Here is a 27,847-nt window from a genome sequence, read left to right as displayed (position 1 = left end):
TCGAAACAATTCTGCGTCACTTCTGACCTGACTTTTAATTCTTTGGCATTTGACAGACTCGTGTCCAGACTCGAAACAATTCAGTGTCATCTCTGACTTGACTCTGAGTCCTTTCCCATTTGACCCAGACTCGTGTCCAGACTTGACACAATTCTGTCCAGACTCGACTCTGACTCGTGTCCAGACTCAACACAATTCTGTGTCTTCTCGGACTTGACTCTGGGTCTGTGGCCATTTGACTCAGACTCGTGTCCAGACTCGACACAATTCTGTGTCGTCTCAAACTTGACTGAGTTCTTTGGCATTTGACTCAGACTCGTGTCCAGACTCGACACAAATCCGCGTCGTCTCGGACTTGACTCTGGGTCCTTTGGCATTTGACTCAGACTCGTGCGCAGACTCGACACAAATCAGGTTGCCGCTTCTATTCTTAGCTAATCAAGTGTTCGAATCTTGGCTGCTTTTGTTTTGCTTTTGCTTCTGATCTTGCCAGCAAGACAATCACAAAAACATGCAGGTCTTTGCTATTTTGGTCAGTGTTTTTAGCAGGTATCTAAACCTATACGATGCCGAGTATTTTAGAACCTGCTTTACCCTAGTATTTGAAAAGAATGTTCCGTAAATTTGTACCTGGGATTGATTGTCCGGCCTCACTACCAAAAGATGTAAAGATACGTCTTTGGGATTAAATGAGTTAATCAAGAATGATTAAGACACATTTGCTGCTGAATTCTTTTTTTTTTTTTTGGGGGGGGGGGGGGGTACTCTATTTTCTCCTTAGAGACACCCTATTTGTTTGTCTCCACTGTAGTGGACATTAGTTTTTGGTCAATATCTTTTGACTGATTGGAGCTCCCCTTGTAAATACTAGTGTCCTCGGTAGAGGACATCCTGTGCTCCGCAATGACATTTTCATATGTGTGTATGTGATGCAATTCATTTTGCTTTCTTGCTGAGACTTATTGAACACAACAGTGGACACAAATAAATTGGCCAATCTTAGATGGATTTTGGAAGTGACACACAGAAAAGACCCAAGTCAAAAATCAAACCTGACATTGAGCCACAAGCGCCAACCGCATTCCCCACTCTGAGCCCACAACTTCCTTTTGTCCTCACGAATTGGATTAAAAAGATCCTCCCGAGTCCGCGTTGTGCCTCTAACTGAATTAAATGACGGGAATAAAATTGGACGCGTCCCAATACTAATGTTGTTCCACAAAGAACCTTGAATCCCATGTTCCCACAAAACAAGATTACCGACATGATTTGGATTTGTTATCTCAAACCAACATCGTATTGCATGTCTGTTTCATAGTTTTTATTAAATTACCCCAATTGATGGAAGAATTATACGCATATTAAAAAAAAACCTATTTGGAACTGGGCTGTTTTCAGTAGGACTAGCTTCAATTTACTAGATCTCTACCCCATGGAGACCATATGTCTCAAAATTTAAAGACCTGATTAGATTTGATCATTTTTGGCCCAAATGCAAGCAAGCAGCTGTGAAAGGTTTTTTTTTTTTTTTCTTGTTGATCCGGATCCCATCTCGCGTTGGAATTTCGAGCACCGTGCCCTCTCAGCTTTGAACTATTCCCATCAGCCCTTGCGGCGGCTGCAGGGGAGTCCGGGCACGCTGTTATTAGCAGCGGAGACGCTTCTGAGGATGGTGCACCGGCGCGCTAAACCGGCACAGGAACGCGCTTGCCATCTGCCGTCGGCTCGTCTTGAGTTGCGCAACTTGTGCTTCTTTTCAATTTCATTAACAACCTTGGGCTTTTTCTCTCAAGGTAAACACGCTGCGGGCTTTTGTAATTCTGTGCGTCGTCGGCGCGTGCGCAACGGCGAGGGACGCCACGCTTTTGTCATTGACGTGTGAGTATCCTCCGTTCTCTTGTTTCCTTCGTTGTGGGTTTGAAAGACTGGTTACGCTTCAAATGGCAATTTATAGTCAGCGGGCAATTTATTAGGGACGCCTGTGTGCTCGGAGATACAATATAAGGTAAATAAAACAAAATTAGACCACTGGGATGCATATATTCTTTATCATCTGTGAAGAACCAATATTAATGCAGCTTACATAGTCACTGAAAATATTTATACTTTATATGCATTACTATTGCACTGCCCCCTGGTGGTCAAGTGATATTAGTGAGTATGTGTGCATGTGCACGTGCATACACACACAAACCATTTTTCTATTATAGGGGTGCATCCTACTGACATAATGCATTTTCCATCCCATTTTCCAACCATCACAACAGATTGCTCAACTCAACCGAAATCCAATCCAACCCTATACTACACTAAGCTAGAAAAGCAAGTCTTGACCCTCAAAAAGAGGTCTGAGCTTGTCGGGTCCAACAAAAGGTTCCCCACATGCACAGGAGGTCCCCACAAAGACAGTAAAAGGATGTGGTCCCCACAATGAGACAAAAACCAAGGGTCTGTATTTGCAAATATATATATATATATATATATATATATATATATATATATATATATATATATATATATATATATGTATATATATATATATATGTATAAGAAAGAATGCGGCCTCATAAAAATGCGCATCTATGTGTCGAAACTCGCCTTATGTTGAATGCTGTCGAAAAAAAATGTAAGTTACCTTATTTCCTTATGAAAGCACATTATACATTATTTTTTAGGGGGTATAATTTTTTAGGGGGGGCATTTATAATCATTTACCGGTAAATGGGAAAAGGTAACTGAAGCCGCCACCCCAGTGTAATATTTTTGCAGCGTTGGACAGGTGAAGGTACTGAAGGAGTCTTTAAACGCTCCCAATCAATGCTAAATTCATCAAAGCATTCCCGAGAGCCATAACTTGATGAACCGCACCAAAAATCCATTTCATAAACATTGGCTGAGTTCTCTTCGGGGCATGCAGAGCTTTTTTTAATTTTCACGCCGATCGATTTGACTCTCCCCTTTTGCAGCGGAGGCCCGCGGCTCCAGATTAGGCTCGGGCCCGCTCCGCCGCCGCCGCCGCTCTGCGCATCGCGGCGCGCTTATCGCATTCGCCGGCCCGGTTCGTCTTCCGATACCTCGGATGGGTTGGAGATCCAAAATACGAGCGCCCGTGAATGCATCCGAGTGATACGACGAGCGGCCTTGCAAGAACGTCATCAACTTACGTATTTCGCACTTCAAGGTGAGATATAAAAATAAAAGGTTAACTAAATTGACCTCTGCTTGAGTACATTTTGCACGATTTGCTATTTAGTTCAATTTTTATAGGGAAAACTGGGCATATTCGTCAGCACAGTAACGCAGCAGAACCATGTGATTACTTCCAGCCAATCGTCATCGAAAGGTAGGAGACGGCTCAGAATTGTGAGCTTGTATACTAGGGAATTATTTATATATTTTATTAAATAAATCAATATTAAATTGTATTTAAAAGTCAGTTTTATGCTAGGATTTTTTAAGTAAATTTTTAATTTAGAAGTATTTCTTATCACACAGTTATTATTACAAGAGTTTCCTTTGGGAAAATATTTGTTTTAAAATAGTTTTAAAATGACCAAATAAATGAGATTGTATTGCATCAAATTAATTTTGGTAGTCCTAAACTATTTTACATTTGTTTTAGTTTTGTTACAAAAGGATATACATACCTGTAATTTTCACAGTAAATTATGACCAAAATATTTTTTAAATAATATTTATTTAAAAATAATTGTACTTGTTGGTGTTGATGTTGGTGGTGATGATGATTCTTATTATTATTATTAGTAGTAGTAGTTGTAGTAGCATTACTAGTAGTTCTGTTGTTATTGTTATATTTAATGTTTCCTATTATGATACTGGTAATAATTTAAGGAAAAGTATTTTTGCCCAAATATAATATGCAAACAACATGTATATGTAAATATTTTTATTTAAAAAATAATTGCACTTGTTCATTTAACTCGACGTTTTTCATGTTATTTTGACTATTGATAAAATAGTTTTAAACATACTGTATAAATAAAAATATTTTAGTATTAAATTTGTTTTTGGTCAATTGTAATTTTTTTTCTGGTAAATATAACGACACAAATTTAATATGCAAATTCAATTTATATTAAATTCTTTATTTGAAAATAATTGTACTTTTTTATCTGACTTCTTTGTGTACATGTTATTTTGAATTTAAAAAAAGAATACTTAAAAAATTAATTAAAAAAAATATTTTATTTTATTTATCAAACAAATGGATAATTATAATCTATTTGTGAATGTAACCTCCCAAAGTAAACATTAAAATTTCACTATACTATCACGTATTCTTAATATCAACGTTATTTTAAATTTAATTGTACTGCACTAACATGGGCAACAAGCATTTTATGGAGTGAAGCATGTCATGCACAAAAACGGCCACAAGATGGCGCCTGCGCCCCACGGCAGTGACTAATGAAGTCATGCAAGTGAAAGCAGCGAAAGAGAAATGATGAAGCGAGCTAGGAGGAAAAAAATGAGTGAAACTGTCAAAGCTCAAGTGAATATTCGCTCGGGACATTGTAGCATACTTGCGCAAGATATATTGTGCGGCTTTTACGCAACCACTAAATGAGGACATGCTGTAAGCGATGATGCCGGTAATTCTCTTGGACCCAAAATGCGCTCGTAAATCACTTTTAGTATCGCGCTTTGTGATTTTTAGCAACTGTCTTTTTTTTTCTATCTTGACTTGTGGAAAAATCCTATGGGATTTTACTTTGAATAATAGGAAAAATTAACTTTACTTTGTTGCATCCTATGTAACAAAATTATACAGTACGGTGATACTTTTTTTTTTTTCTATTTTGGGGCCTGGTGCCACTTAAGCAGAGGCTGCGTTCAGGTCCATCATCATCTCCTCATTTCCTGCAGCGATTCAAGAGCATGCCTGACTAAAAATAGTTTTGCGCCCGGCCGCAGACGATCGCAGTCATCTTTGGGGACCTGCTTTTAAACACGTTCAAAATTTGGCCTGAAATGTTTTTGTTTTTAAATGTAACTTGATTTGACCGATTTTGAAATGATGGCAGCAGCGCGGTATGCTAGTGGCTCCGCCCCTCCCGAGTATTGAATTGCTTAATTGTTTCAGGAAAGTATAAGTTCCTAAAACTAATTTTACGTTCAGCTGGTTATTCAATCTAATTATTGTAAAAAGGCAGATTCTCCCCCATACGAGAATGGTTCGACCCAACGTGTTACATTATGTGCCACCTCTCGTCACCTGTCGTGTTAATGATTTATATCGGTGAACACATCTCTACTTTGATCCCAAAAGTTGAATATTTTTCTGTGGACAAATACTTATTTATAATTGTTCTTTTTGAGAACAGGTCCGACGCTTTATGTTGATTATTTTTTGGGGGACAAACATTTTTCAAAAATTAATAATGATTTGTTTTTGTAAAGAGATCTCTACTGTAATCCCAAAAAAAGTCTATTTTTCTGTGGACAAATATACCGTGTATAAATATTTTTTTAAGAACAGGTCTGACACATTATATTAATATTTTACTGCGGATTTTTTTTTTAATTAATAATTAAGTTATTTCTTTTTCATTACAGATTTTTTCTATGATCCAAAAGTGGACACTTTAGATTGATTTCTTCTTTTTTTTTTTGTGGACGAATACAATTGAATTTTGAAATGGTCTAAAGTGTGTGTGTATATATATATATATATATATATATATATATATATATATATATATATATATATATATATATATATATATATATATATATATATACACGTATATATATATATATATACACATATATACACATATATATATATATATATATATATATATATATATATATATATATATATATATATATATATATATATATATATATATTGGGGCCACAATGTTGTCCCAGACATGAGGCCACTGTTTTAATGGGGTGCTGATGTATTTCGCTCCTTGTTGATTTTTACAAGCAACCATAATGGGTGTTTCTCAGCAAAAAAAAAAAAACCCGATTGGGTGTCACACTTGTACGTGGCCAGACCGGTCCCGGCCGCCAGCGTCCGCGGCGTTAACGTATAATGTCACCGCAGTAGGCAGCCTTGTTAAAAAGCGATGAAGGCAAAATGATTTAAAGGGCGTGCGGTTTGGCCGCTAGGGCGAGCCCCGAGGTGTGCGCGCCGCCTGGTTTTCTCCGAAGGAGTATTTTACTCCCAGACCGCCGTTTGTGCCAATGTCGCTCAAACCGCACGTTCCCACACCCGCCTGGCCTGGCCTCGCCTCGCCTCGCTCGCACTTGACTCGAGAATGCTCAAGTACTAGATGAGTAATTGTTGGCTCGCACTCGGTTTTGGATGCATTCAAACGGTAGCTGGTTCGAATAGCTCAGGCCTACGTATGCTCCTGATGCTAAAGATAGCTAGTTAGCATGGGCTAATGGAATTTTTATTCCCCTTATGTATTATTTTGGCCGTTTTTGGTTCATTTTCCTCCACATCATTCTTGGGGTATTTTAGCGGATAAATTGGTCGTTCATGTTCAAATTTGACATGTGATCACTATCTGGGTGAAATTTCAGCTCCCTGGTCTCTTATTTCAATGCTTGTACCCTTATTATAAAGATCAAATGATTGAACAAAATACCCTAGTGTTTTATTCTGACCATTTTCGGTTCATTTTCCTCTACGTCGTTGTCGCAATATTTTAGCCAATGGATGGCACAGAGGTGTGATATAGTGGTCATGTAATGTTCAAATTTGACATGTTGTCACTATCCGGGTGAAATTTCAGCCTCCTCGTGTCTTATTTGAATGCATTTCTTTTGATGTGAAATGCCTTTGACATAGGATTGAACAACATACCCTTGTGTGGTATTTTGACCATTTTTGGGTCATTTTCTTCCACGTCATTCAGACAGAAGATTAACGTTCAGGAGATTAATGTTTTATTTCTTGTTTTTCTTTGTTTGGATTTAGATAAGTGTTAGCGTGGGTGAGAGGGTTTTTTTTTTAATTAGTGCCAGGGAGATTTTTCATTTTATTTTTTTTGGAGGGGGCGTGGTTGGCTAAGTTAGGGTTATTACATTTAGCGTGAATTTGCTAGCTCGCTAGCTAGTATTGGCTAGAAGGGTTGTATTGATTCGTGTGATGTAGGGTTTATGTGCATTATTTTTTTTTAAGCTTTGATTGGGGTTTAGATAGGTCAGGGTTAGCACATTTAGCGTGAATATGCTATCTCGCTAGCTAACATGGGCTGGAAGGTTTATTTATTGTTTTAATAAATGCCAGGTAGCGTTTGCGGTATTTCTAGTTTTGTTTCGGTTTAGATAATTTTGGGTTAGTACATTTAGCGGGAATATGCTAAATAGTTAGCTAGCATAGGCTTGACGGGTTAATGTTTTAATTCGGACCTAGCACATCAGTACTTTTTCTGTTTGGATTTAGATACGTTAATACATTTAGCGTGAATATGCTTATTAATACAGTAGCTAGCTAGCACGGGCTAAAAGTCTTATTGTTTTGATTAGTGCCAGTTTGTGCGCGTGGGTCTTTTTTTAGCTTCGGCTTTGGGTTTAGGTAAGTTAGGGTTAGTACATTTAGCGTGAATATGCTAAATAGCTAGCCAGGGCCAAAAGGACCGCTTTTGGCGCCGATGCATTTAAGGATTGGAGTTAAAGGACTTTGACACAATCAGGCCATTTGCGCTTTGATTCGGCAGTGGCATCATCATGGTGTGTTATTCTCATTTTGTGAGGATCAAAGCATCACTTGCTTGGAACCTTGCGGAGTCACTTGCGGGCCCCGTTTCCAAAGCAAGAGCTCATCCCCGAGTCCACGTGACGGCTTGCCATTTGCGAGTACGCCTCCGAGCCGGTCCAGCGGACTTTCCAGTGGCCCTTGTCTTTAAACAAAGATTAGTGTTTGGCCGCGGCAGACGCCGTTTTGCTTCCAGCGTCTTCTTAGCTCACTCCAAGCGAGCGCTCGGTTCTTGCGGCAGTGTGGGGACCGAGTGCCGGGTTGCTGTATTTGTGGGGCTTTTCGTACTTGGGGGGACCGTTTGGCTGGACCCCACGAGTTCAGATCGCTTTTTTTTCTGTTGTAAGGTTAGGGTTAGGGGCTAAGAAATGCATTATATCTAAGGGATGTCCCCACCATGATAGAAAAAAAGTGTGCATGTGTGTGTAAGTTTGTATGTGTGTGAGGATGGTTTTTTTTTCTGTGTGTATGTGCGTGCATTTGTGTTTATGTGTGGGCACATGTGCATGAGAGTTACTCTTGTCTGTGTATGTGTGGGCATGCCTGTGTGTGTGCGTCTGCTTGTGTGTGTTTTCGTGACTGACTTTGTGTATATATGTACCCTTTGTGTATATGTACATGTGTGCATTAATGTGTGTGTATCTGAGCATGAGCACGTGCACACATAGACACACGCACACACAAACACACACATAAATATTTATATATAAATATATATATATATATATATATATATATATATATATATATATATATATATATATATATATATATATATATATATATATATATTCATACATACACACATGCAGGTGCTCACACACACACATCCATGAACACACACACGCACACAAGATCATATATACACACAAACACGTATACACATACACATGCACATTTACCCAAGTGCACAAACACATGCATTCCCACACATACACACATGCATGAACACACACACTAGCACACAGATCATAGACACACAAACACTTATACACACACACATGCACACACACGCGAACATATTGTGTATACACATGCACATGAGCGCACACTCATGCACACATGGTTATATACACACACAAACACATGCACATGTGCACATAAACACAAATGCACACCCACACACATAACACTTACCTGCGCAAGTGTGTTCCTGTGAATTTGCAGTTTGCACGCATGTGTGTGTCTATGTGTGTGGGCGTGCGAGAGTGTGTGCATGCATGTGTATTTGTGTGTTGTGTGTGTATGTGTGCTCTTTTGTGCGTGCAATGTATAAATTGAGAATGAGAAGAATAGACAAGTGTGTGTGTTTGTGCGTGCGCGAACGTGTTGGTACCATCCAGACTGCTTGGATGTGGTTTGTAACATCTGTGTGGTCCCCACTTCGTCAGAAGACAGACAGGGCAGAGACGGAGACTGAAGGGGGGGGGGGGGGCCTCCAGCCGAGACCCCAGGACCGCCACCCCTCAGTTTTTCCATCACCGCTGTCCCGGCGCCGTTGCCAGAGCGCGACCGGGGACGAGCGCGAGGCCGGAGCGCACGCGTCGGAATATCATCACGTGACCTGAAGGGGCGTGGCCGGGAGCCCCCTATGGGCTTCTTTATTTACCAGGCCCTTTAAACCGCTGACGCAAGATGACGGTGGCCCCAAATGTCCCGCCGTTTAAATCCGGCGCAACGGCGGCTCAAGAAAGCCAGCGCCATCGCCGCCTCCAACCAATCGGCGTAGAAATCTCAGAGCCGCGCCGATGGCTTTTTAATGTGTGTGTGAGGGGGGGGGGGGGGGGGGGGGGCACGCTTGTGGCTGGCAGGGCCATTTAATGGCATGTTTACGCCCCAGCAGACCCCATTTTTTAATTCCAAACCTACAATTTGAATTCTTTTTTTCTCCTCCTTGTTTTTCTTGGTACATACAGTACTAAATGGGACCAGGGGTGCCTTTTACACAAAACAGAATCTGTAAAAACTGTCATTTGGGGGGGGGGGGGGCGTTTAGATGAATATGTCATTTGGAAAGTACGTCCACCAAGTGTCCATTTTTTTTTTTTTTTTTTTTTTTTTAGTTTCCGCTTCAGACAAAATGTTGGAGTCTTTTCAGAGTCAAAACAGCATGTGGCCACCAAAAAGAACGAGAATTAAAGGTCAGCGAGCAAACATTTCATAAAGTCTCTTAATATTCATATTTTAATTTAACTTCCTCTAACTTTGTTGTAGATTGTGTAACTGATATAAATGTTTATAAAACAAAGCCGTGGAACATTGTCACTGTAACGCTAGATTTTGTTGTTTCATGTTCCAATTAATTGGCTCTTAATTTGACAAGAAAAATGCTAAAGAACTGTGTCACCACTGAGAATCTGCATGCAAACAAAACGTAACAAAATTTGACAAATTTGTCACTGATGACACTGCGCTGCAGTATAAAAAACAAATGAAATAATATGCACCATTTTGCAAAGCAGGGCAAGATAACACAATTTAGCAATCACTTTTTTCATGATGTACTTAATTTGCTTTTGATTTGAAAAGAAAATTCCTGGAGTGTTGAGTCACTGATGACACAAATTTAACAAAATAAAGGCATACAATGTTCACAAAGTTGCCACTACAATACAATTTAGCAGTGAATTGCTTCATGTTACAATTAATTTGCTCTTAATTTGACAAGAAAAATGCAGGAAAATCGTGTCACTGATGACAATGTGCAACCTTACAAAATTTACCTAAAAAGAATACAAACAAAATTTTACCAAATGCTGTGAAATTCTAATTAATTTGCTCCTAATTTGAAAAGAAAATGCTGGAAAATTGTGTCCTTGATGACAATATGCATCCATAAATATAAAAACTTAAGAAAATAAAGCCATACAAGGCATAAATGTCAACTATAAAAAAAATTATAAGTTGCATCTTGTTCTAATCAATTTGCTCTTAATTTGGAAAGAAAAATGCTGGAGTTTTGTGTCACCGATGAAAATATGCATCCATATGTATGAAAACGTACCAAACTAAATGCACAGTAAATATTCAAAAGGGCCACTATAAAACAACTAAGCGCCTTGCTTCGTGTTCTAATTAATTTGCTCTTAATTGAAAAGAAAAATGCTGGGATTTTGTGTCACCGATTGAATTGTGAATCCAATAGAACTTAACAAAATAAAAGCATATGTTTTGTAAGGAGTCTCTAGCAACTTGTCTTCGGGTTCTAATTCATTAGCTATTAAATATACAAGAAAAATACTGGAAAATTTGTCACTGCCAACAAAGTGCATCCGTACGTATAAAAACCTAACAAAACAAAGGCATGCATCGTTTTGTAAAGGAGGCACTATACTGTATAACACAACTTAGCACTCAGTTGATTCGTGTTCCAGTTTATTTGCTCTTAATTTGAAAATAAAAATCTTCCGTTTCTGTGACAGCCTTAAAAGCGGATTTGCTAATAAAGTACCTGCAGGAATCCTGTTGAAATCTCACATGTATCCCTGGAGCACCCCCAATTGATAATCACTGCATTACATAACTCTGTTTTGCTAGATTCCATTATTATGAATTACAGTACATTTTTCCCCCCATCCCTCTTTATAAAAAAAAAAAAACAAAAACGAAGAATGAACTTTCCCGTGTTCCCTGGAGAAGCCAGAGTTAATCGGTGGCGTTCCTCCCTGCCCCTTTGGGGCTCTGCGGTGAGTTAATAGCACATGTGACTGTTATTGAGCAAATTATATGCAATATGAGAGCAAACATTAAAAAAAAATAGCTTAGCGTAAACACAGCGTTTATGGGCGCATGGCGTTCTGTGTGGGCCCGCTTTCTACAAGGAAGGAGAAGATTATCATCCGAGCTCAACCCCCTCCTGTTTTTTTTCCACACCGCACATTAATAATCCATAGATTGCGCACGATCGCACCTCCAACGGGAGGAGGAAAAGCGCAAATCACCTCCCAGGAATCCGACGGCGTCACCTGTCGCCATCTTGGCGACGCTCAAAAGCAAATTCATTTCAACTCATCGGCTTGTTTGGGCCGCAATTTCCTCCCGCCTCTTATCCGTGTTTTGTCCACTGTTATTCCAGGGGGGATTATGGGATGCTTTCATCATTCGGGAGCGTCCGCTACAATTGGGGATGGCGAAGGAGTCGAAATGTTCTCATCACACACATCGTTAAGCATCACGTCATAATGAACGCGGGCTCGGGTTTTATTGGGGCTGATTATTACAATCAGGCCCTGTTGGATTGTGAAATACTTTTTTTTTTTTTTTTTGGTGTGTGTGTGGGGAATGTGCACCGGTTAGGAAAAGTCTGCACACCCCTGTTCAATTCCGGAATGTGAGCAGGGGTGTGCAGACTTTTCCACTATTGATGTATCTTTTGGTATACGTTTAAAAAAAAAATACTTTTGAATCGTTTTGAGAAGATCAGTATGATATGGATGTTAAACAACTTCAATAATGTCTTGTACCTGATTATAAAAAATCTACACACCCCTCGAAATTATTACATCATAATAAATACCGTCATGTGTTTTAGTGGAGTTGAATTATTACTTAGTAGCTCCTAGTGATCCCCTGTTGTATTGTGAAAAACTTTTTTTTTTTTTTGGTGTGTGTGTGGGGAATGGGCACCGGTTAGAAAAAGTCTGCACACCCCCTGTTCAAATCCGGAATTTTAGCAGGGGTGTGCAGACTTTTCCACTATTGATGTATCTATGGTATACGTAAAAATTATTTACACACCCCTGGAAATTATTACGTCATAATAAACACCAACATGTGTTTTAGTGGAGTTTAATTATTACTTAGTCCTTCCTAATGAGCCCCTGCTGTATTGTGAAACCCTTTTTTTTTCCGTGGAATGTACACTGGTTTGAAAAAGTCTGCACACCCCTGCAGTATTGACATATACATATAACCAGTATACATTTATTGAAAAAAAAAAATAGAGGATAAGTATAATTTGTTTAACAACTCAAATTATGTGTCTGAAGAAGATTTTTTTTTTTAGTGCGGAATGTACAGTACACTGGTTATAAAAAGTCTACACACCCCTGTTAATCATCATGTCATAATGAACGCAGGCGCAGGTTTTACTGGGGCTAATTACTACTTTGTAGCTTTTAATGATCCCCTGCTGTATTGTGATACACGTTTTTTTTGTGTGGAATGTACACTGGTAGGAAAAGTCTACACACCCCTGCTCAAATGCTGGATTTCAGCAGGGGTGTGTAGACTTTTCCACTATTGATGTGCCTCCGTATAACCGGTATGCATCAATTATAAAACTACTGATCGGTATCAATTAGTACTCAATAGTTGAGTACTTATAATACTGGTACTAGTACTTAGTTAACTAGAGTAACTACCGAAAGTAACGCCCTAAAGTCAACACTTTAGTTACTCAAGTTTTTGGTATTTAAGTAATAAAATCTTTTGGTGCGCTGTACATTTTTGTAACAGACCTTTTTCGACCTCACTTTAGCCAAACATTTGGAAAATTGGATCAAATGAATGGACTCCAAAAAAAAAAAACATAAAAATATGCCTTTGGGATGGAATTGGTTAACTGGGCCTCCAGTGGAAAAAGTTCATGTCTAAAACTGCTGGCAGCAAACGTGAGTACAGCCCTTCTCAGTAGAAATGATAAAGGAGTAGAATAGAAAATTTCAGTTAGTTTTATGACATTTTAAGATTATATAGGTCTGTTTTTTCTGTCAGTGTTTTTTTTTTTTTTGGGGGGGGGGGAATCTTGTGTGGTATCCTTACTTGGTATCGGTATCAATAACTACTCGATAGTCGATTACTCAAACTGGTATCGTTGGGCAAAAAGGGGTATCGGAGCATCCCTAATTATGACCAGTTTTCAAATCATATGAAAGTAAAGAAAAACGTTTTTTTTTTTAAGTATATTATCTGTTTTGTCGGTATGTCAGATTTGGAGCAATAGCGGTCGGGATGTGAAACCGCAAGCGGATGCTTGGTTTTGTTGTTGATATCATGTGACTCGTGTCCATTTTCACACGCAATAAGTCATCCCTTTTTTCCACCTATGGTCATTGTAAACCGTCCGTTTTGCTGAATGACCTTCCATTGTCGGAGCGGTCACGCATTCTGACATAATGAGCCTCATTTGTGAAGCATTCAAGTACCGAGATGTCTTAATATTACAAAGTAGGAACAAGGCTCTTTTGTAGGATGCGTTCAGGGTTTTTTGTTTTTTTTTAACGTTTCCAACATATCTGAGTTCACCACTTTGGTTGTACAAACTTGCGTGTGTTATTATCTTGTTATGCTCGCTTGATAGCCAAAGAGCATGAGAGGCTCAATGACAACAATTGAGGTTCAAATCAAATACCGCAATTTTTTTTTTTTTTTTGTCTGAATTCAAGGCAAACAGTGTATCGCTCAGCACTGATGTCATTCGAGAGGGAAATTACAACGTGTAAAAGAGAGAAAAACAACATTTACTGACCTCGGTTTTTACCTCAAGCATCTTGGATCAGATAAACCAGAGAAATTGTTCATCGCTAAATCATGTCAATGTCAGCGTTGACCTCATCTAGTTTGACCGGCTTGTTCTGGGACAAAATTCTTTGCTATCATACTTAAAAAAAAAAAAAATAAGAATAAGAATTATTATTATTATTATTCAAAATTATTATTCAAAATTTCCCACAGGGAGACATTGCTTTTGGCTTTAAATATTGATTTAAAAAAAAAAAAAAAAAACAGAGGAAAAGTCAGGCTACTCACTTGATATATTAAACATAATTCTACCAAAAATATGATAATAATAAATGATACACAGTATAATAAAAAATCTATATAATTTATGTGACTTTCATATTTATGGATGATGTTCCCTTGACCAAAAAATGCATTCCGATACTTAAAATTTGCAAAAACTGCTGATGTGGACGAAATAGGATGAAATAAAAAATGTGATTAATGGCCCAATAAAATTTTGTCGGCGTCATCTTTTATGTCAAATAAATGCCAAATTACAATAACTTTTCCTTGATATGTAAAATGTTAACAAGGTTTCTGCAATTTTCAGCAAATCTTATTTAATGCTTTTTAACTCCGTGAAAGGACCAGTATTTGTATCCTTTTCAAATTGAGGGCAAATTGATTGGAACACAAAGCAGCTCATCGCTAAAGCATGTTCGTGGCTCCTTTGCGAAACGTCGCGTGCCTTCATTTTGTAAAGTTTCACACGGATGCAAATTGCTCTTTGCAGTATTTTGTTCAATCCTTTCATCTATACATCAAAGATGTAGACACTAGGGAGCTGAAATTTCACCCAGATGGTGACAACATACCAAGTTCAACATGGTACGACCGCTTAGTTATCACACTGCCAAGAGTGTGCCATCCCATGGCTAAAATACTGCGAGAATGACGTGAAAGAAAATGAGCCAAAAACTGCCAAAATACTGACTGTAACTCATCACTATGACGCAATTTTTTCCACCAGGCCAGCAAGAAAGAAGTCCAATATTTTTGACAAGAACTCACACCACAGAAAGTGCCAGAAACCGTAGTTGGAGCCTTTTAGCACTTTTAAAAGATGACGTCGAATAACGTTAGCGTGGACGAGTTGTCCAAATTTGGCTTCGGGCGATCGTCAACGAAGTCCATCTGCAAGTTCTTAGAAGGAGCCGTCGAGAGAAGATGAGAAGATTAAGGTCCCGTCTAGACATAATCTGCGGTTAGTTGTGTTTTCTCTTGGTATTAGTTAAGGCTTTCGGGGAGGCTAAGATTAGCCTTGGTCATTTTACCACTTGTGGCTATAATCTGCTTTGGGGGGAAGAAAGGGGGTGTCTTCTGTCCCTTCTCCGTTCAAATGCAGAATTTTTCCAAAACAAAAATGTGACACAAATTTGCTGGCAAAACTGATGTATCAGCTCAAACGCGGCTCGCATAACAGGTCGTATTTTTCTCACTCTTGTGTTGGTTATTTGAAAACTCAAGGGGCTCCGACACGACTCCTTGAGGGCCCTCGAGACTGCCAGGATTAGGATTATGGGTTAGGTTCCCGCCGCGTGACTTGATGGCGCTAAGTGAATGAGGGAGCCGAGGCGTGGCGGTTTTACTCTTCAATCAGCCGTGGGAAAGCTGCCACTTGTTTCAAAGTGGACGCGTTTACCCAAAGCGGTAATACGGGATATTAATAGCGGGATAGCGGGAGATGGACAGTTACACTCACCGAGTTTGTATTACCGTATTTTCCGCGCTACAAAGCGTAGCGGATTATAAAGCGCACATTAAATAATTGGCCCAGTTGGAAACTGTTTCCATATACAAGTCGCATCGCATTATAAGGCGCATAGAATGGAAGCTACAATAGTGGCTGGGGTTGTGTTATGATTCCACTAGATGGAGTTGCGCTAGAGGATGTCAAAAAAACAATCAGATAATTCAGTTAAACTTTTTAATTAAGTTTAACTGAATTATCTGATTGATTGTTTTCCTTACAATCAGAAATGAAGAGGATTTGTGAAAAGTACTATCTGAAGAAAAAATACTTCTTGATTACATTATAAGACTGTTTAGATCAACGCCAAGGCGAATCAAGAGTTTAAAACAACATAATTATGATTCTATAACATACTAGCTAGCAAAGGACGCTTTCTGTGTTTTCAATAAATTTTCTGCATGCAAGCACAATATAAGAAGTCAAGCTCAAAGTAACAACAAACGCATTGATACACAGCTATTCACGTTAGTCACACTAGCTAGCTTAGCGCCAAGCTAACAAAGGAAGTTTTCTCAAGTCCAGCATCCAATTATTGCCAACTTTCTTCATGCTAATGCAGCGTAAGAGGTCAACAGCAAAGTAAAGACGATGATATGCAAAATCACCTCTATCATACCAGCTAGCTTAGCACCAAGCTAACAAAGGAAGTTTTCGCCTGTCCAAAGGCCGACATTGCAAACTTTCTTCGTGCTAGCACTGCATAAGAGGCCAACATCTAAATAACAACGAAACAACCAAGTCGCACCTTGCTGGCATGCTGGCTAGCTCAGTGCTAAACTAACAACGCAAGTTTTTTCCGGTCCAACATTGCAATTTTTTTCATGCTAGCACTGCGTAAGATGCCAATAGTTATATCACAACAATGGCGTTGATACACCGCCACCCACGTCACATCTTGTTAGCTTAAGCTAACAAAGGAAGTTTTCTCCAGTCCAACATTGTTAACCTTTTCATGCTAGCACAGCATAAGAGGCCTATAGCAAATGCTCGGATGCACTGCCATCCAAGTCGCACCTGTCATGCTAGCTAACTTAGCGCTAAGCTAACAAAAGTGTGCTTCTCCAGTTCAGTGTCCAACATTGCAAACTTTTTCCATGAAAAGTGCTTCATGAAGCTTCATTTGTCCATCACTAGATTATAAAAACCGAATAGAATGTGATAAATCAAAACAGCTGCTTCATCTGCTGTGTGTGCCTTGTCCACCAGGGGGCGTTATAATACATACATAGTACACATAGATTTAATCAAGCAACACGTCAATAGTAATTATTGTTACTGTGTTTGCTGCTAAAAAAAAAAAAGCATCTCGGAGAATAACGTTATTAGCTTGAGTGTAAACATTACGCTAGTATGCTAGCATTCTAGAACATAACGCAGAATGCAAAATAACAGGAACTAGCATCAATATTTGAACGCAACAAAATTTACGCACGTAATACTCATTATCTTCTGTGAAAATCATGACTATTATTGCATTTACCGAGCAGTTCCGACAGTCTTTGAATCTCAATAATCGGATTTTCTTGACATTTCTGGTCAGAATATGATCACGCGCTCATTTATTGGCCCCAAAGCAGATGTCAATATGCCTAAAATGTGGTGAAAAGGGAGTGTCGGGGCGCAGCCCGTCGCCTGCCAGGGAATGGGAAGGCGACATCATCATGAAACTGCAGATAATTGTTGAGGGCAAAGACAAGCTGTCATCGTGTAAAAAATATGCGAGTGACATCAGCACTTTCATTGTCTGGGTCTGCGCGCACAAATGATTCACACGCGACGCCGGCCAAAAAAAATGGAAACCTCGTGCGCTGGCTTAGCACGGTGGTCCCCGCGGCGCTTCGGGGGCTTCTTCTGCCCGCGCTCCGTTTCGTTTGGCGTGTGTTATCAGCAGACGCTCTTCGAGCCACGCCCACTTGCATCCTATCAGGTTTTGGCAAGGCTGTGAGGATTTCAATTGCTTCCAGTTGGGGGCAATTTGCTTCACCGAAATATATGAGGTGTCATTTCAATTTTGAAGTGAATATCAATCCGTCAAGTTCAATCACATTTCTAATTCAGGAAAACGTGGATTGGATCGTCAAATGTATTTTGAAACAAGTATAAGACGTATCTATCATTAGCTAGCATTTGAAAAATAAAGTGGAAGCTGAGATTTCATGGCTAAAATGCGGGTGTGCAAACTATGGCTCAGGGGCCACTTGTGGCACGACGTCTATTTTTAAGTGGCCCGTAGCATATATTAACTCTTTCAGTGCCAAACAATATTGGAAAAGGAAGCCTCTAGAAGGCTAGGATATATAGCATTTTCACTCACCTTTCAAGGCCAACAAGACATTAAAAGTGACCTTTGAATCCTTTGAATTTTCAGCATGTTAGAATGAGAAAAGACCAAACGAGTTTGGCCCAAGCAAAAAAAAAAAAAAAAGCATCAAAATGCCTGAAAAAAAGGAGGCCAATCCTTAGCCCTGACAATTACCATATTTTCCGCACTATAAGGCGCACCTTAAAGCCTTAATTTTTTTTCAAAAGCTGATGGTGCGCCTGATAATCAGGTGGGCCATATATATGCATCAATATTGAGATTGGGATTAGTAGATGGGGAATGAAGTAAGCTTTGCGTGTTTACAGTTGAACAATGTTGGTCATATTGACATTGCGTTTTGATGCTATTGAGAGTTTAGAGTTATTATTCAAGTTATTATTGTTATTACTTTGAGTGTTACTATATTGTGATTGAAAAAAGTTTTAAAATATGTCATTAATTGAGGGTGCGCCTTATAATCCGGTGCGCCTTATACATGGAAAAAGTTTTAAAATGTGTCATTAATTGAGGGGGCTCCTTATAATCCGGTGCGCCTTATACATGGAAAAAGTTTTAAAATGTCTCATTATTTGAGGGTGCACCTTGTAATCCGGTGCGCTTTATAGTGCAGAAAATACGGTATATATTTTTCAAGATTACCATATTTTCCGCACTTTAAGGCGCACCTAAAAGCCTTCATTTTTTTCAAAAGCTGATGGTGCGCCTTATAATCGGGTGCGCCTTATATATGAATCGATATTGAGATTGCGATTCGTAGATTGGGAATGAACCGATAAAGTAAGCTTTACCCGTTTCTTTTGCGTGTTTACTGTTGAACAAGTTTGGTCATATTGACATTGAGTTATGAAGCTATTGAGAGTTTAGAGTTATTATTTCAGTTATTATCATTATTTTGAGTATTACTACATTGTGATTGAAAAAGTTTTAAAATATGTCATTAATTGAGGGTGTGCCTTATAATCCGGAGCGCCTTATACATGGAAAAAGTTTGAAAATGTGTCATTAATTGAGGGTGCACCTTGTGGAAAATACGGTACACTTTCTTTACAAATCCTTTCCCCTGAGGGTCTCTTGAAAAACTTATAAAACTCCGTATTTGGAATTGAATGAATACGATGATTGATTACGAAAACATGGCACTAAAAATCGCATCGCACGGTCGATTTAACTGTTCCAGTACAGAAAGAAAATGTCTCATTCTGACTGACAGGGACGGATTAACTTGAAAGGAAATTGACATCTTAGCAGAGACACAGTAAAGTGGCCTTTATGGCCGCGCGTCACATTTTCATAGTTGGGATCAAACGCTTAACACTTTTCGCCAATTCTCAGGCCCGCAAAAGTATATGCTTGAGCATTTCCCTTTTGGGAAGGAAGTGCATCATATTTATGTGACACTGACATAAATCAGTCCAGTAAGAGATTTGCGGCTCAGCCTCACGCCTCCCCGCAAGTGTGACCAATGGAAACGCTTAACTGGATGATTTACGGATGTACGCGCTCAGCTGCCAATGGCGGGAACGATGTTATTTTTCTCTCCCTCTCACCTATAGTTCACTCGTTTTCGTCCCGTTCGGTCAACGTGTTCATAAACTCGCCTTTGTTCCCACGTGGTTCCGATTGAAAACTCCCAGATGGCGAGACGCACGTGTCATAAATCAAACGGGTTAAATATGAAGCTTCTTTATGATGTGAGCTTTCTTATTAAAAAAGAACAGCAAAAACCAAGATCGAACCCGTTCCGTTTACGCGGTGTCCTATAGTCCGTATAAGCCCATTGAAAAAAAATTTGCATTTCAAAATCTAACAAACAGAGGATCTGAAATTCAAGTTTCAATTCAAGTTGGAATTTTTTAAGGGACGTAATTCTCTTATCGGGAAAATCAACACCTTACCCAATGTATGAAGCTGGAACTGGGTAAGGGAACGGAATCATGAATGGCTCCAAATAGCGGTCAGTGTCAGCAAAGTTTTCCCTACAAAAAAAGTCAGGAAACGCTAATTAGAACAGCTGGAATTTCAAAGGGATGTTAGGGAAATTTTGAATGAAAGAAATTTGTTATTTAACGTGAGGCACATGCCTATTTAAACTTTGTGGCACTATGTTACAAATTATCGAAATTTCTTTGATTTTTTTCGTGATAAAAAATAATCAACGGGAGAATAAAACACTAGGAAGCTGAAATTTCCAGCAGATGATTAAAACATGGAAAATTTCAAAGTGCGACAATTTTGACATTTCTACCTGGTCGCAGCTGGACGTGCGAAATTTTGTGTCCAAAAATAATCATTGTCCAAATTTTGGACCATATGAAACCATTATAATAACAATTCTTGCGATGCATTTTAATAGGATTTATGACATGGATTTTTCTGCGATTTTTGCAACATTCTGTTGGGTGGAGTTCAAGCTATTAAAGCAAACAGAAAATTCTATGTTGACTTGCGTTTCACCTCAAGACAGTAGGTGGCGAGAGAGATCAGTCAAAGTGTCATCGTCACTTCACAGGCTACAAAGACAGACCGTAATTGATTAATAAATAAATGTAATAAATTTAACCTACATATGTATGCATATAACTGATGCCACTGAACAATTTGTGTGGTTGAAAAATACTTTAATTTTTACGTCTTTAAAAGCATTTACAAATTTAGGGAAAAAAATGTGTATAGTTTGCAAAGTGGGTTAAGAGGGTGTGCACACTTATGCAAGCACATCATTTCAGCTGCTTATTTTTGTTTCCCCTCTCAAAAAAAATGAACTGGGAAAAAATCTGGCATTTGAGCTGGGGTGTGTAGACTTTTTCAATCTAGTATTTTATTATGATCCATTTACTAAATTGAATGTTAGATATATATTTTTTTTAACCACAAAAACAGAGGGAAACGCTTAATCCAGCACACTGGATTTCTCTGGCGAGAATCTTGAGGTCGGCCGTTCCCGCTGCTGGTGACACCGGCGACAACAGCCGACACGACACGACTGTCTGTCAAAGTTTCCAGCAGCCGCTGGTGTCGTCCACGGTGAGCGCGGATCTGGTAGTGATTACCGTAACGGAGACAGTAAATCATGACGCAGCATGAAACCAATTTGTGGTGCGGAAAAAAAAAAAAAGACCTGGGCCTGGCTGGATGGAGCCACGCTTTGCTAGAAAAGACATATTAGCGCGCAAGCAAGGCTGTCTGAGTGCTAAGACGCGTCTTGGAACGTGACAAATTGTCAGCTTCAGCTGGTGGAAGTGACAGTTGCTAATAATAATGAATAATGCTGATCATCTCAAATAGTAATATTATATATATATATATATATATATATATATATATATATATATATATATATATATATATATATATATATATATTATAGCTAGACAGTCCATCTGGCTCCTTCTCTCTTTCTCCTTATGTGGCATCTGTTACATTTAATATGTCTCATTTAATAACTTTAAAAGGGATTTTTTTTTTTTTTTTTTACCACTTTGGTTACAAGGGTGAGTCAGCATCTCTTTTATTGGACCAGTCAGGAGGCAGAATTCAAAACAATCTAGCAGTATGCATCTTTCCTTGGCTGTTCTCTCTGCTGAAGATGCATTTACTTTTTTTTACAGATGGACATGTTGATCGGATTCAGCGTTGATCAAGGCTACATTTTTTTCTAGTTTTACTTGGGGTGTGTTTTGGACCCCTAAAATATATACATTTTTAACTATACTTTTTTTTTTTTTCAAATCTAGCATATTTCTTGTTCTTCCTTAGTGTATGTTTGACAAATTTTGCCTGAGTCCAGGCATTTTTCTCTTATTTTTCAACAAATTTTCCCCTGAGATGGTGTTTGGAAGCCTCAAATTAAAAATGTACTGTTCATTTTCATTCATGGCCGACACTTTCAATTTGCTCTTTTTCTTTTTTGTCATTGGATTTGAGTTGAAGACTTGATCATTTTAAGGCACGGATTCTTGATCATTTTTAAGAATTTATTCATGTCCTCCAAATTACTTTTTGATTGGGTTTAATTTACCAAGGTGTACCACAAGGCTCTAATACGAGACCCCTAAAGTAACTAGATTTTCGCCTACATACAGACACAGAATTTGGTGACTTTTGGGAATGTCTATGCCAGTCGTGACTCATTAATATCTCAAACCTTTCCATGCAGCACAAGCAATGTTTGGTTTAATTTACCAGGGTGTACCGCAAGGCTCTAATTCGAGACCCCTAAAGTAACTAGATTTTCACCTAGATACAGGCACAGAATTTGGTGACTTTTGGGCATGTCTACGCTAGTCGCGACTCATTAATATCTCAAACCTTTCCATGCAGCACAAGCAATGTTTGGTTTAATTTACCAGGGTGTACCACAAGGCTCTATTTCGAGACCCCTAAAGTAACCAGATTTTCACCTAGATACAGACACAGAATTTGGTGACTTTTGGGCATGTCTACGCTAGTCGCGACTCATTAATATCTCAAACCTTTCCATGCAGCACAAACAATGTTTAGAGAGGCGCTGTCTGTTTTCTTCCCTCTAAATCTCGCCCTCCTTCACGATGACGCGGCGCCCTCGCAGCGCTTCTGCGGTGACTCCACTAATGACGCGGTAATTTCGACACGCGCCTTTGAAGTTCCTCCCGTCGCATTACCTGGAGTCTGCGCTTCTCTTGAGGTTTTTTTTTTTTTTCCTTCGGGATGGGGCAGGCTCGCCCTATAGGCCTTCTGCAGCCTAATTAAATGTAATTGCTCCATTTTGTTTTTTTGTTTTTTTCTGTAGTGGTGCCCGCGCCAAACGGGGAAGCCTTGTAATAAGGGAGATTGCGTGAAGGGTCCGAGGATCACAGACGCCAACGAGGAGCCACGGACGAGACGGTTGGAGACGCTCTGCACCACCCCCAAACCCCTCCCACCCCCCCCCTCTTTCCTATGTCGCCTTCTCTGTCCTGAGCAGACCTACTCATTACTCTCTCCAATCGTCAACACTGGAAGCCTTGCCTCCTCCTGTCTTGAAGGCGACTTCTTCCGTACATACTCACATATTCCACGCTTTCATCTTGAGACATCGTACTTCTAATAATAAAACATTTTCTCGATGAGTGTCCATCGGACGACTTGTTTTTTTTTTTTAATCAAATTATGAATCATCACCCTTCTACTTTTTTATTCGGCAAGACGTAACCAACATTCGTGACATGTTTTGATCTCGCAGGTCATGTTTTCTCGTTTTTAGCCGAGATCTTGTCATTGTGAGATTTCGTCTGCAAGATCCTGTTTGTGGAAAAAAAATGTCTCTAAAAAGTGCAAGCTTTTTGCCCAGAACAACTTAAACCTGGCTTTTTTTTTTTAAACATCAGTGACAGGTCCAATCTTACACAAGGTCAGGTCACAATAAAGCAGAAAGTAAAGAATTACACACAAAACGCTTTGAAAGATCGAGAAGAGGAACAAAGCAGACATGTTGAAGCTCAACAAACGAACACTCAGGGTAAAAAGCAAACTTTTCTACCAAAACGGACTAAGTTATATAAGTGGTTACGATATCAAGATAATTAGGGATGCTACGCATAAGTTAATGATATTATTTTGATTCATTTTACTGTGATATTTGTTAATATCTGTCCTTGGCTTTAGGGTCTTGTAAATGCAGTTTGAAACTTGAACTTTTTATCTAGCAAGTTTTGGGACTCCAACTCATATTTTTTCGTTCATGCATGTCCCAAGGACCCCAAATTTTCCAGAGGTAAAATGAGCATTGCTAACCTGTGCGTCAAAAGGGTTAGGGTTAGCTCTGAAAACGAACACAGGAAATGCCCCGTATCGATGGCGTTCCCTCAGGTAGCGTCACACTCGCAAAATTCTTGGAATGCTCGGCACGCTCCTTAACTGAGTCAGACGGCAAAATAGGCTGTTTATCCTCCTGACGGTGTTGTTGGTACAGCAACAGGAGACATTCTTACGGGAAAAGACGCTAGACAGCAAGGGGTGGGGGAGAGAAGAAGAAGAAGGGAAAAAAAGGAAATTACAGAGTAGGATGGAGACAACATGACACAGAGCAGGGAGCGCCGGCTTGACCGTGACCCTGCGGGATGACAAAACGAGAGGCCACGTGTGTGATGATGTGTGAGGCGCAGGTACAAAGAGGAATCAGACGGAGACGGAGAGGGCGGTGCAGAGCGGGGTACGAAGGCATTCCTGCGCATACTTTTCGACAACCCTGAAAAAAGGAATTATCATTTCGAACCAAGACGTCATGCACGTGTTTAGGGCCTTCTTCTTGTCCACTCATGTGGCAAATATTCACTATAATCCCTCTTTGTAGGGACCGTTTTCCATGGAGTGCCGCAGGGCTCATGTTCAGGACCACATACTGTATGTGTATCATCAGGTTTAATCACGTCTAACTAAAATGTCCGATGTCTTGTTCATTTTCAGGCACAGGTTCTTGACTTTTTTCATATAGACAATTCGTGGGAGTATTTTTTTTTTCTAATTTTCAAGGAGATGACACTGGGAATCTACTTGGGACGCCTCATCAGGACAAATCACTTCATACTAAAAGCGTGGTCTTTCTGTGGACTTTTTTAATTTCTTTCTCTAATATTCCAGGATGTGCCTCAAGGAAGGCTTTCAGAACCTTCCTTGATGATATATTGAAAAATTATCTTGTGCAATGTGCGTATTGCAAAGATGTTTCATAGGAATTATATGTTTTGATCAGCCTTTCAGCGATTAGCGAAATGTGCATTGCCATTCGGTACACATCAGTAAGGAGAAGGAGCCAGATGGACTGCCATGAAAATCAACACACATATCGCACATTGCATGTCTTTCCAATCTTGTCCAGCCTTACTTCGTATTCATTTGCAGGCATGGGTACTTTTTTGCGTGTCCACTAGATTCTGCGTGAACCGTTTGACTATTTTTCCCAGAGAGTACCACTGTGTTTGGAACCTCCAAAATTCTTATGTTTTCACCCGGATAAATGGCTTCTGACCTGTTTATCTTCAGACGTAATTTCTAACGAGCACCTCCTTTCATAGCACGATATTCGACCATCACCACTGTTGTCTTCTTCTTCGCTCTATGGTGCCAGCGCGTCTACCACAGCGCCTGTGAAGGCTAATGCGACACAGGCTCCGGATCATATTTCACCCCCCTTCTCCTCCCCTCATTCACACATCTCTCCCCCATCCTGTTTCCCCGCCGCCCTTCCGAGAGAGCGCAGGAAGTCCGCATTGATCATTTAAAAAAGAAAAGTGCGGGGTCTCCGCCGCCATTATTTGATGTTTTTACGATCCAAGTACGTGTCCATCGAAGTCATTCATCGAAGCCCGAGTGTGGCGACCAAGCAGTGAGTGAGAGTGGGCTTCTTTTGAAATAAGTTGAAGGTGGGAATTGGGGGGGAGGCGGCGGCACATCAAAAGTGCATTAAGGAGTGTGGCGAGATCACACACATCGCCTTCTGCCTTTTCTATGCTCCTGACCTTCTTGTCATGTGGCCTCCATCAGAAACAAGCAGAGCCAGCAGCAGTTGTTTCCATGCGCGTGTTGAGCGGCTCCCAAACAAAGGCGGGGAGGGGGCGGCGGGTTGCCACAGAGCTAATCGTTCGGTTGTTTCGACACATGTGAAAGCATCGCGGATGAAGGCCGACTTTGTTTTTACCCGTTCTAGTTGCCGCAATCGAGTGATGCCAACGACCTGCAGTGCAACACATATATATATATATATATATATATATATATATATATATATATATATATATATATATATAAAAAAACCTCAGAAAAGAACTGTAAGGTGGACGTGTTAACCATTCTATCACCATTTCGCCCTTAAGTGTATTTAGTTATATTACTCATTATTATTAGAAATGTTCCTATTATTAAACTTTTAATTTGGAGGATTAAGATTAGTACTTATGATCATTTTGATTTTTTATGGTACGTTATGATTCATTATAATTGATCATTTGTACAGTATATATTTGCATTGTATTTTTGTATAAAATACAATACTTATTTTTCTCATCAAAAATCACAATTGATTTCATTTCATAGTATCATTAATAACTTATGTAACTTGTTATTTACAATAATGATAATTTGTTATATTATTATTTAGTTATAATTGATCATTTTACTCAGTTATACCATCTTTTTTTATAAAAATTGTATAAAATACTGTGTAATACTTGATTTTCACAAAATTGTGCTAATTATTTTGATCAAAAATATATAGAGAATTAAATAATTAAATATATACTTTATTGAATCAATAAAAATCAAAATATCAAAAAAGGGCCAAAGGCGGAAGCGAAGCGGGTACCTCTAAACTGTGAGGTGGAAATGCTAATCACCATTCCGCCCTCGTTTTATTATATTTTGTTATTTCTGTAATTACTCTTATCATATGTTTTCAATTGTTAAATTCTTTATTAAATTTCATAAATAGTATTGCAAATATTAATAATACTATTTATATTAATACTTATTTTTATATTAGTTTTAATTGTAACTGATATTTTTGTATTCATCATTGTGTTTTTATGTTAAATTTCTAAATATTCTTATTTTTCTGATTAAAAATTACATGACAATTTTTTATCTTAACATTTTTTACTTTAATTAAGACTATTAATTAGTATTTATAATTATTATTTGGTACATTTAATCATAATTGATAATTGTGTATAGTTATATTATCATTGTTTTTATTATATCATATAAAATACTATACAGTACTTTTTTATATATAAAAAAATCCATTTTTTTTCTTTGGTTGGTGTTTTTGGGTCTGAAGAGCGTGAAGACGATTAACACAAAACACGATCTCCTGTGGAGGTCACGGCCATCGCCCCAACCGAAACCCATTAAACCGCCAAATTGATCGCGGCGTTTTTTCGCAAAAGAAGGCGTGACCAATGAACTCGAGCCACCTTCGCTAATTAGCACTCTGCGCTTTATTTATAAGCGAAGATGCGCATCATTCGCAAGCGCACCTCGGCTATAATTACACGCTTCCTCTCCTTACTTGTTTTGACACATTCAGTATGTGGCGATCTCCTGCTTGAACCTGGAAACACGCCAGCCTTGCGTCTCCAACCCAAAACATCCTTCTTTCTCTCCAATCCCCTTTCCTGCGTTCCCTCGCCCATCCGTGACGTTCCCTCGTTGTCAAACACGTTTACGACGATAAGCGAGCACCTCCTTTTGATTCCGGCTCGGGATTAATGTGATTGTTTGAAGCGTAAAGTGTAAAATCAGATTCACGTGGCTTTCATTTGTCCGTTAATGGAATCCACATGCAGCCATATTTCGTCCCGGCGCGTGATCTCCAATATTCATTTTCCTTTCGGCCTGCTTGCAATTAAAGCGCTCGGCGAACGGGACGCGAGAAAAGACCACCCCGGATCGGAACCCTAAATCCAACGCCCGTTACCAAAGGTGCACAAAGGAAGGGTCGGCGTGAATGAAAGGTGCATTATGGGATGTTTAAGAAAGAAGAGATGTTGTCAGAAAGTGGCCTCTGGCCACGTCG

The 27,847-nt window shown here is 39.2% G+C and overlaps 1 protein-coding gene across 2 annotated transcripts; it reads left to right on the top strand.

Annotated features, from left to right (window-relative positions):
* The first annotated feature begins 1,624 nt into the window (after positions 1 to 1,624).
* Positions 1,625 to 23,402, top strand: LOC148419907 (uncharacterized). Of its 2 annotated transcripts, none has more exons than XR_015866464.1 (4): positions 1,625 to 1,878; positions 2,967 to 3,181; positions 3,254 to 3,343; positions 23,087 to 23,402. XR_015866464.1 is itself a non-coding variant. In XM_088422101.1 (4 exons), the coding sequence occupies exons 1-4, from the start codon at positions 1,670 to 1,672 to the stop codon at positions 23,133 to 23,135; spliced, it is 549 nt and encodes a 182-aa protein (XP_088278227.1). In that variant the 5' UTR covers positions 1,625 to 1,669; the 3' UTR covers positions 23,136 to 23,402. The 2 variants fall into 2 exon arrangements, 1 of the variants encoding a protein (XP_088278227.1); XM_088422101.1 differs by having other exon boundaries at positions 3,268 to 3,343.
* The last annotated feature ends 4,445 nt before the right edge of the window (positions 23,403 to 27,847 follow it).

The sequence above is a fragment of the Hippichthys cyanospilos genome, chromosome 8 (genome assembly GCF_059441005.1).
Source record: "Hippichthys cyanospilos isolate Australia breed blue-spotted pipefish chromosome 8, RoL_Hcya_1.0, whole genome shotgun sequence".
NCBI classification, from domain to species: Eukaryota; Metazoa; Chordata; class Actinopteri; order Syngnathiformes; family Syngnathidae; genus Hippichthys; species Hippichthys cyanospilos.
This window is presented reverse-complemented; position numbering and strand designations above follow the sequence as displayed.

What these genes read in the sequence shown, in the direction of transcription:
- LOC148419907 (XM_088422101.1), top strand. Translation starts at nt 1,670, where the DNA reads ATGGTGCACCGGCGCGCTAAACCGGCACAGGAACGCGCTTGCCATCTG. An exon ending in CACGCTTTTGTCATTGACGT is followed by an intron (nt 1,879 to 2,966) that starts GTGAGTATCCTC and finishes CCCCTTTTGCAG; the next exon opens with CGGAGGCCCGCGGCTCCAGA. An exon ending in CAGCCAATCGTCATCGAAAG is followed by an intron (nt 3,344 to 23,086) that starts GTAGGAGACGGC and finishes TTTTTTCTGTAG; the next exon opens with TGGTGCCCGCGCCAAACGGG.